The following is a 10,836-nucleotide window of genomic DNA, read 5'->3' as shown; positions in this document are numbered from 1 at the left end:
TTGAGCTCAGATGATAACAGAGATGAGTGATCGTTTTTTTCTGAGGACTTTCTTTCTGAGGACTTGTAATACATGACTGTCCAGTTGGCTTCATCCTGTGTGCATCCTCCAGAGTAGACCCTTTTGACCATGCTCACCGCTGACCTCTCACCCATTCGTAACCCACTGGGGTTTACTGTACAAAGTGCTTGCTTGATCTAGGTTGCCACATTGAGAGTTGTGAGTTAACTTATAGCTGTGTTGTTGTCCGTGATGTGTGTACCTTTTAATTTGTCGTGTGCGACGGCTTGAGATTCCAGTGAGTCTGGTGGGAACCTGAGGTCGTTCACTCCTCGTAGTCTCCCCCCCCCGACCTTCTGCAACTTCTGCATCAATATGTATATGTGCATATAGATTATAGATACGTGTGTGTGTGTGTGTGTGTGTGTGTGTGTCAGTCACTTGAAAGGGAATGAAATGTGATCCCTGCGTCCCAGAAATAATGTGAAAAGCATCTTTAATGAACATTAATGATGATTTTGACTTTGACCATCATGATTTGTAGTTGCCCAATTCCTCAAATTACCTCATCTGACCCTTTTCCCATACACATTTACCTGAACCTTCCCTCCTCCACCTATGTGCTTATGTAATAAATAAATGGCTTCAGAGATTTGAAGCAAATAAAAGCAGATAAAACTTCACTCTGCAGGTTATATTTCCACTTTTTTATTTCTCAAGGTACAACAAAGGATTGAATGCAGACGAGCAGGAACATACAGACGGGAACGCATCATTAAATTGATATACTGGACTCACAACTGTCGCTTTTGCTGCAGGAAATGAAATTTAAAATAAAAGTTATGGAAACTTTGGACACCCTCCAAAGATGATTGTTTTCATTTAGGCATCACAGATAACGAGATACAAGCACAGGCCATCATTTTTATCCTTGCTGGCACTGAGACGACGGCGAATACACTCTCGTATGTGGCGTATAACCTTGCTGTTCATCCTGACATTCAGAGCAAGTTGCAGGAGGAGATTGACAATGCATTCCCAAGCAAGGTATCGCACTCATTGATATGATCTTCAATTTAAAAAATGTTTTCACAATTTTGGGTTTGATTAACTCCACTTTAGTCTGTTGGCTGGATAGTGTGTTGGCCATCTGAACTCTTGTCTCATGTGAGGAATTGTCTCGTTACGTCTGTGTAATTCAAGTATAGGTACATTGATGGCTCCTGTCTATCCTGCATGTGAATCATTATGTGGCTCTCTGAAACACCTTGACATTGAGAGAATTGTTGTCTGACTGCCAGGGACTATAGGTATTTTTACCATTTAAAATCAACACCACAAGTACAACGATCAGTTTTCAACTCATTCCATCCATCAGTTCAGTGGTGCATAAAAAATATGTACAATGTTATGTTCTCGTATGATAATTCCCCCACTTCTATGATGTCTATGGTTTTCATGCAAATAATTGGCATATTTTATTATCACCTGTAATCCTACCTCACACCGGGAGCGGTACCATATGATACATATTTTCAAAGATAACACTGGTCAACAACAAATTTATTGTCTGCATTTTTTAAGCTGATTTAGGACGAATCTGATGCGCTGAATCCAAAACTCACATTAGTTTTGTTCAATCAGGTCAAGTTTTTGAGATATGGCCACATGTCGTTTTTTACATTTTTGTTCACATGTACGCATGTGTGGAGCATTTTAGAAGAAGTTGGTGGGGGTAAAATGTCATGTCAAATAATTGTTTTGATTGGAAATAATTATTTTAATGACAAGAAGTATTCAGGTACGATAGTTCTGGGTGATTATGTCGAAAAGGGATCAGTTTGAAGTCATAAAACCTCAAAATCTTCCAAAAATTGGTGAGGCAAAGCATAAAGTTCGTGGATCAAAACTAAAGTTAATGGGGCAGATTTTGTAATAATGTGATACAAAAAAAGTTGTATTTCTTGAAATAACGAACTCTGAAGAATGTACAATACCTACATGCGCCAATTTATGACATGCGCTTCTGCTCAAGCTTGGAGTGCCACAGTACGAACCCAAAGATTGGAGACTGTTCATTGACAGCAGCAAGCGATCACTGAAATGTGTTCTGCTACACAACGGCAACCAGTTTGCCTCTGTACCCATCGCTCACTCGACTACACTGAAGCAGAAGTATGAAGCGGTGAAGTACGTGCTGGAGAAAATTGGTTATGATCAGCATAAGTGGTTTATTTGTGTTGACCTGAAGATGGTGAACTTTTTGTTGGGACAACAGTCTGGCTTCACCAAGTACCCATGTTTTCTGTGCATGTGGGATAGTAGGGACCGTGCTCAGCATTACACGAAGAAGGACTGGCCTGTGCGGGAGGAATTGGTGCCATGCAAAGAAAGGAACGTCATCAACGACCCTCTGGTGGACAGAGACAGAATACTCTTCCCACCGCTGCACATCAAGCTCGGCTTAATCAAGCAGTTCACCAAGGCTCTGGACAAAGATGGTGACTGCTTCACTTACTTGTGCCAGGCTTTTCCAGGATTGACCATGGAGAAGTTGAAAGCTGGCATCTTTGATGGTTCTCAGATCCGTCAGCTCATCAGAGATCCAGAGTTCAAAAACTCAATGAACGAAGTGGAACTGGAAGCGTGGAAGACATTTGTTTTGGTAGTGAAGAACTTTCTTGGCAACAATAAGGCCAGAAACTACGCAGAACTTGTCAACAACATGCTGACTGCTTTCAGAAACCTGGGCTGCAACATGAGCATCAAGATGCACTACCTATTTTCACATATGAACCGGTTTCCTGAGAACCTGGGTTCAATGAGTGACGAGCAGGGGGAGAGATTCCATCAGGACATGAAGGAGATGGAGACCAGGTATCAGGGTCACTGGGACGCAGTCATGATGGCTGACTACTGTTGGAATCTGAAGAGAGACCTCCCTGCCGCTGAACATTCCAGGAGTTCGAAGAAACGGAAGTTCAAGCCCTGAAGGTTGAACAAATTATAATTTGCATCCACCCCTCACCCAGAACCCCAGGGCTATGTTTGGTTTATTTAATTATTTTAATAAATGACGGAGCAATGTATTATCGCGACCTAGAGGTTGTCACTCTAGTTCGAGATAATATAGGCAGCAGAGAGGCAGGCAGCAGCCTCTTCCCTCTCTTTCAGACCTTGACAAAACCACAAACTGGTAAAACACTTGGAATGTTTTCTAACCCTGACAAATCTTTCTCTTTCTGAAAGATCGTATGGCAACCTCCATTCCTCCCCCCTCCATCTACTTTCTCAACAATCCTCCCCAGCAAGTTTTCACTTGAACTACTGGGTCTCACTATTAGCCATGAGCTTTCTTGGACCTCCATATTTCAACGTTGGCCTCCAAAGCCAGTCACCAATTCGGCATCCTGTGCCGTACAATGTTCTTTCTTAGCACACCTGAACCCCAAGTCACCTACAATCCTTCATCTGCAGCTTGGCATAGGTTTCTGCAGGGCACAAGCGGTCCACCATCAACCTGCTTCTGGTGAAACTCCCAAAATCCTGAATCACTGCACACCTTCACTCATTTGTTCTTGCCTGTGGAACTAACTCCAACATTCTCTTCAATCTCATTCTACCCTCCAAGTCTTCAACATAGTTGTTCACTACCATCTCAGATTGAACCCCCATCTGAAACCATTTTTTTTCTACCTCTGTTTATTGCTACTCCACTCCCAAGCCCACCTCCTTCCAAATTTCCAGGCTTTCCTTCCTGAGTTTCCTTCTGTATCCATATTGTCCACCCCATGTGTCCTCCCCTACCCCTCATTCCTCCTCACATCCATTTATTTGTCCAAGTCTCTCTTTGTTTTTGTCCTTCAACTCTGGTGTTGGTGTTTCCTCTCTCTCTCTCTCTCTCTCTCTCTCTCTCTCTCTCTCTCTCTCTCTCTCTCTCTCTCTCTCTCTCTCTCTCTCTCTCTCTCTCTCTCTCTCTCTCTCTCTCTCTCTCTCTCTGTCTCTCTCTCTCTCTCTCTCTCTCTCTCTCTCTCTCTCTCTCTCTCTCTCTCTCTCCACCCCTTCTCATGCTCCTTTTGTTTTGTTGCATCCTGATCCATTAAGTCTTCTTGCTCTTCCATGAGCCATCCCTCTTTCCAAAAATCCCCAAAAAGACATTTTGAACATTGCAAACGCATATGCACCCAAGCAAGTCTAGGCAAAGAACAATGAAGATCATTTTGGGATGAAGTATAATTGGTTCAAATATAAAGTTGAAAAGAAGAAGTAATTATTGGTGGAGATTTTAATCGACATATTCGTGAGAAACCAAATGGATATAATGGTGTCCATGGCAGATTTGAATATGAATATGGTGAAAGAAAGGAGTCAGGAGAAGCAACATTAGAAATGGCAGAAGTTATGGATATGCATTTTTTTTACAAGCGGAATTGCAAAGAGCCAGATTTATTTCTATCTATTCGTGCATAGTTTTAAAAGAAGGGTTAGCAATTGTGGAAAACTGTTCATTCTGGCTCATTTTTTCATCAACCCAAACTTTTTGGCTCACCTATTTTTCACCATGGCCTTGTTCAATATACAGAAAAGAAGTTTTAAGGAATTAAATTAGATGGAGGCAATATTACAGCCTGTATCACAAGAGAGGCACTGGTATCACTGAAAAATTACTAACAAAAGCCAGGGTTTCCTTATGTACAAAAATGCGAGGATCAGTCAATAATAAAAAAAGACAAAGACAAAGAACCAAAAGGAGTACCTGTAGCTCAGAATTTAACTTCGAAAAGATCAAAAGTTTCTGTTACCTTGGAGACATAAAAAGTTATAAGGAGGAGTAGAAATAACTGCTAGATTAAGAATAAAGTGAGCCTGGAAAAAGTGGATACAACTGGGTGGTATCAGAAAGCACAGAAACATTCTATTATTTGTGAAAATTCGAGTTTTTAAACCTGTGTCAGACCAGTATTGATGTATGGAAGTGAAATGTGGGCACTGCAGATCGAAGAGGTAAAAATAATGGCAAGAACAGAGATGAGAATAAGATGATGGATGAATGCATTGTGTATGAAAGAAAGAATTCTGAGCTCAAAACTTGGGAAAGGATTAAAAAATAAACACTGCACTTGTGAAGAAGAACTTGGGAAGAGAAGACTTGGTCGGGATGGTCATGAGCAACGAAGGTCAGAAGATGAAGCTCCTAAATAAAGCAATAAAAGTTGTGGTAGTAGAAGATGGAAATCAGACAGGACATACTAAACAGCCAGACGTGGATCGAGACTGTTAAAAAAAGTTAAAGAATATTTGAGTTTGCTTGAAACTGACACGATGGATAGATCCATATGGAGGAGTGTCGTCATTCGACCGACCCCCTGAAAGAGGGGAAAATGGTCGGAAATCGTTTGTTGTTGTTGTTGTTGTCCATCCAGCTGTTTAGGAATGCAAACAAATACACAAACAGACTTTTCAAATTATATACAGCACACTCATGATTCAGGAACAGCGTACACAGAAATCACTTGAAGGATAAAGCCATTGGAAGATGTCAGTGTACTTTTACATGCACCAGAAGGTTCCCTGCATCACAAGTCATTGGTTCAGATGGCCAAGCTCCACCAAGAGCCTCAAATCAAAGAAAATAATAAAAACTTGAATTATTTCTCTCTTCATATTTAATTAATATCTGTGATTATTGAACAGGAATGGTTAAAATACTAATTGAGGAAACAAGTTTGTACGGCTCAGACTCCCAATTTATTAAATATCTGTGCTTGTAGGCAGAGTTGACCTACGAAGGTGTGATGAAACTGCCATATCTGGACATGGTTATCAGTGAAACCTTGAGGATGTTCCCGATTGCTGTACGTCTTGAGCGTGTTTGCAAGGAGTCCATAGAGCTCGGTGGGTTGCATCTACCACGTGGAATGATTATCGGTGTGCCACTCTTTGCCCTTCATCGGGACCCCAGCATCTGGCCAGAACCTGAAGAATTCAGGCTGGAGCGGTATTGTTTGTGCTTCTTGAAGCTTCTCCATTGTAATATTTTGGTGTACACCGTGAAGGGTCTTAATTCTCCCACCCAGGAAGGTAAAAGGTTTATTGTTCGAGACAGTGGAAGTTGACACCATAACAGAGGAGTGTCTGCTTGTTTTCTCCACCCAAGATTCACAAAGGAAGCCAAGGAAGACCGCAATCCGTACACCTATCTACCATTCGGAGCTGGGCCTCGTAATTGCATTGGCATGCGCTTTGCTCTCATGCACATGAAGATGGGTTTAGTGGCATTGATTCAAGAGTTCAACATTCGAACGACACCACAAACCGAGGTGGGTGTTGTTACAAAGGTAGGCCTTCATAAGTTAACTTTGGATTAGAAGACGATTAGAAGATTAGAAAATACTCAATTTGGTGTTTGTCTATCTGACTTTTTTTGATTGTGATGCATTCGGTCATGACTTATCCAATCTCAACCAAACTTAACAGGGGGGGTTAAGGGTCACATGACAGAGGTTATAGCGATTTAACCACCCCCATCCCTAAGGAGGGTTTTCATCTTGCATGAACTCTGCGTTGAGGTGTAAAATTGGTTATCATGGCTTTCATGGCACATACCTTACGGACATAAAAATAATGTCACTTGCAAGTAAAACCATCGTTATATCATCGTACTGGGATTTCAAGTATCCCAATGGTACCCCCCCCCCCGCTGCACCCCCATTGGTACGCCATTGCCTAACAGTACAATAATAATCAGTTATTCAGTTCCATGAAGTCATGGCTAATTTCTGGTGGCATTCATGATCAGATGTCTCCAAACATCCCTATCCTGCAATGCTTTCTGAAGCTCTGGCAAAGACAGCTTGGTTGCAGATTTTACCCCATACATTGGAGGTGTTTTATTACCAATCAACTTGCTATCGCTTGCCAAGCCAGCCGTTCCTTATCAACTGTCTTGTTGGAGTGCTTGCTTATGCGCTTAAAATCAAGTGAGGTGATTGGTGATGGAACACACCCATTCTGAATATGTTGATTGTCTCAATTGACAAGATTGTAATCTTTTTTTGAAGTTTAAATAAAGACCTGTCTTTTCATTTTCTTTCTTTACCATCTGAATCAGTTTCATCGAGTCCTCTTTACTTTCTGCCAACAGAGTGGGATCATCAGCATACCTTAGGTTATTGACACATCTTTCTCCAATGTTGATTTGCGCATGCGCAGAACGAACGCGTTTCGGGGGTCGTTCGCGCATGTGCAGAACAGATGCGTTTCGGGGGTCATTCGCGCATGCGCAGAACGAACGAGTTTCGGGAGTCGTTTGCGCATACGCAGAACGAACGAGTTTCGGGGGTCGTTTGCGCATGTGCAGAACGAACGAGTTTCGGGGGTCGTTTGCGCATGTGCAGAACGAACGAGTTTCGGGAGTCGTTTGCGCATGTGCAGAACGAACGAGTTTCGGGGGTCGTTTGCGCATACGCAGAACGAACGAGTTTCGGGGGTCGTTCGCGCATGCGCAGAACGAACGAGTTTCGGGGCCGTTTGCGCATGCGCAGAACAGACGCGTTTCGGGGGTCATTTGCGCGTGTGCAGAACGAACGAGTTTCGGGGACGTTTGCGCGTGCGCAGAACGAACGAGTTTCGGGAGTCGTTCGCGCATGCGCAGAACGAATGCGTTTCGGGGGTCGTTCGCGCATGTGCAGAACAGATGCGTTTCGGGGGTCATTCGCGCATGCGCAGAACGAACGAGTTTCGGGAGTCGTTTGCGCATACGCAGAACGAACGAGTTTCGGGGGTCGTTTGCGCATGTGCAGAACGAACGAGTTTCGGGGGTCGTTTGCGCATGTGCAGAACGAACGAGTTTCGGGAGTCGTTTGCGCATGTGCAGAACGAACGAGTTTCGGGGGTCGTTTGCGCATACGCAGAACGAACGAGTTTCGGGGGTCGTTCGCGCATGCGCAGAACGAACGAGTTTCGGGGCCGTTTGCGCATGCGCAGAACAGACGCGTTTCGGGGGTCATTTGCGCGTGCGCAGAACGAACGAGTTTCAGGGACGTTTGCGCGTGCGCAGAACGAACGAGTTTCGGGAGTCGTTCGCGCATGCGCAGAACGAACGAGTTTCGGGAGTCGTTCGCTCATGTGCAGAACGAAGGAGTTTTGGGAGTCGTTCGCGCATGCGCAGAACGAACGAGTTTCGGGAGTCGTTCGCGCATGCGCAGAACGAACGAGTTTCGGGGGTGTTTAAATAAAAGACACGTTTGTTTTTTTTTTTTTAAAAAGCTGTGTTTGTGTTAAAAAAAAAAGCTGTGTTCCTGTTCAAAAAAGCCATGTTTGTGTTTAAAAAAAGCCGTGTACGTGTTTAAGTGTTTAAAAAGCCTCTGTGATCCAAGTTATATTTTTCATCAAAATTATTCCAAACACAAATTAATCGATCAATTCCGTCCAATGATAATGGCATAATGATGATAATATTAACACGGGGGGCTGGCAGCACAGCTTCGAGCTATGCACACACTTCTCGAAGCTGTCTCGCCTGGGTTTGAATCCTGACCCAGCTGTCATCCCATCATCTCGGCGTTTCACAGTCAGGGTGATTCATCAATGCATGCCATTTCTCGGATGGATGTTAAATTGGCGTCCCATCTGCCATCATCAGTTGGTGGACTTTAAAGATCCCATGGTGTCCTTCACGATGAGTAGGTGAGCTATCGGGGGCACCCTGAACAAATTACAAATTCCTGCCTTAACCTTAGCCTCACTAAGGTTAAGAAGCCTCCTTAAGCTTCAGGTCTGGCAAGCCAATTCATGAAAACTTGGGCCAAATTTCCCCCAGCCAACCACACCATAGCATGAGAATAATTGTGGAAATTAAACAATAAGGATATGAACAAACCGCCGTCCGCATTGTGCGCACGTATACAGAGGACCCAAAAGACCCTGAGCCCGAGGATGCAAACGTCCCTGAGACCAAAGACCCAGAAGGCACAGAGGACTCAGAAGATTCCTTTTACCTTTAAGACCCAAAAGACCCCTTTTACCTTTAAGACCCAGAAGACCCCTTTTACCTTTAAGACAGATTGGACAGCTTTGACCCTTGACCATTTAAAGCTTTCGACCATTTCGACCTTTTTTTTTTATTACAAATAACTATAATGTCACCAACATTACAAATAAATTTGGACAAAAGAAATGTTTGTATTATGATTGATGTAAATCATGACAACACAGCAAATCTGTAAAGTAAATCTCCAATGACGTGTGCAGAGGCGAGCGTTGTGACCTGATCCACGTTGATATAATACTATAATATAATCCAAATCTAAACAATGGCATGATGCTGCAGAAAATGTAAAAATATATATAGATTCTGGTTTGTTTGTTTTTTCTCACGACTGAGTGAGATCATTGAAAAAGTATGCCAGAGGCACAATGAAAAACAAAAATGATGATAGTTTGTGGAATTATTGAACAAAAATAATTGAACATTTTAAATTTTCTTTTGAAGAGGAAAAGTTTTCTACTCCCAGTAGGTGGAGTTCGCAGTGTCCTCTCCTGGTAGCCACAGTTGCATTGTTAAAGAGAAGCTTACACAAGAGCATAAAATACATCGTTGGCATGTAACTTATCTTGCTCCATCCTCTCAAAAAGAAAATTCCACCTCTTGAATGTAATTTGCTCTGCAAAAAGTCTCTTAAAGCAGACATGGATTGTTTTTGTCTGATTTGGAACGGGTCTTTAAAGATGTGGAACGGGGCTGATGAAACATCTTTTGAATATGAGCCTTTATCTGAAAAAACTTGAGTTGGCTGCTTCACTGTTTTTTTATTTTTCATTCTCTGTATACATTGAAACCTGTGTATAAACACCACCTTGTGAACTCTTTTGCAGATTCCACTGGAAATTGGTAGAGTTGGTATCTTGTCTCCTAAAAATCCAATTAAGCTCAAGTTTCAGAGGCGTGAGCGACACGAAGGGTTTACACCACAGGAGGGTGAAAAATCAGACTGAAGTTTCGCTTTTCCACCTGCACATTAGCCAAAATGTTTCAACATTTGTGAAATTGGTGTTGGGTTTGCTTTTAATGATATAATGCTTGAATGACGTGAAATGGAATATGCCTTCCTGAATGATTAACCCCAACAGTAACATGAATAGAATAGCACAGTCAGTTTCATGCTTGGTATGATCTTTTCTTGCTACTCTAGTGTAAGACCACCGAGAAACCACCGACATCTTTTTCACTAGACTCTAGTGTGAAGACGTTAATCCAGAAGACCCGTTTGGTGAAACTGTTCATTGGTGGACGTTAAAGATGCCACGGTTTCCTTTGTGAAGAGAAACCGAGTTATCACCGGCATCTTGAAGATATTCCAAATTTCTACTCTGATTCTAAATTACCCTGACTGATGCAGATGTTCTGCTGGGAAGTCAATGGCAAACCACTCAACATAACCCTTGCCAAGAGACTCCTTCATTTGCACTGACACTTTACAAAGAATATGATGCATACACGATTAAATTGTGCCTTATATTCCCTTCTTAAAATATATAGGTTTTGATTCCTCATATAAGATTACCAAGTCCTTCGCAGTCTGAGTTTTATTGCGAACTTTCACGAAAAATATAGAGCTTGTTTTAAACAATATTAGACATTACAATCTGACCGAGTACAAAATTGAGAGACTTGGCACTGTGGTACTAGTATGTTAGTGGAGTGCTTCATAACCAGCAAGCTGCCGTGTTCGAGTACAATACACATTGGTTTTTAAAGGGCAGCAAGACTAGCGTGATCATCTCAGGCCATGTTTCAGAATGAAGTCCCATGCACTTCAATTGACACAGAGGCAA

The 10,836-nt window shown here is 42.5% G+C and overlaps 1 protein-coding gene across 1 annotated transcript; it reads left to right on the top strand.

Annotated features, from left to right (window-relative positions):
• Window positions 1-818: 818 nt before the first annotated feature.
• On the top strand, window positions 819-10,140 carry LOC147011940 (cytochrome P450 3A19-like). The gene is made up of 4 exons (XM_085857703.1): window positions 819-1,047; window positions 5,772-5,998; window positions 6,158-6,320; window positions 9,877-10,140. Exons 2-4 carry the CDS (start codon window positions 5,796-5,798, stop codon window positions 9,994-9,996), a joined length of 486 nt encoding a protein of 161 aa, XP_085713829.1. The 5' UTR covers window positions 819-1,047; window positions 5,772-5,795; the 3' UTR covers window positions 9,997-10,140.
• Window positions 10,141-10,836: the final 696 nt, after the last annotated feature.

The sequence above is a fragment of the Eptatretus burgeri genome, chromosome 15 (genome assembly GCF_056783735.1).
Source record: "Eptatretus burgeri isolate ZD-2024b chromosome 15, Ebu_testis_v1, whole genome shotgun sequence".
NCBI lineage: Eukaryota > Metazoa > Chordata > Myxini > Myxiniformes > Myxinidae > Eptatretus > Eptatretus burgeri.
This window is presented reverse-complemented; position numbering and strand designations above follow the sequence as displayed.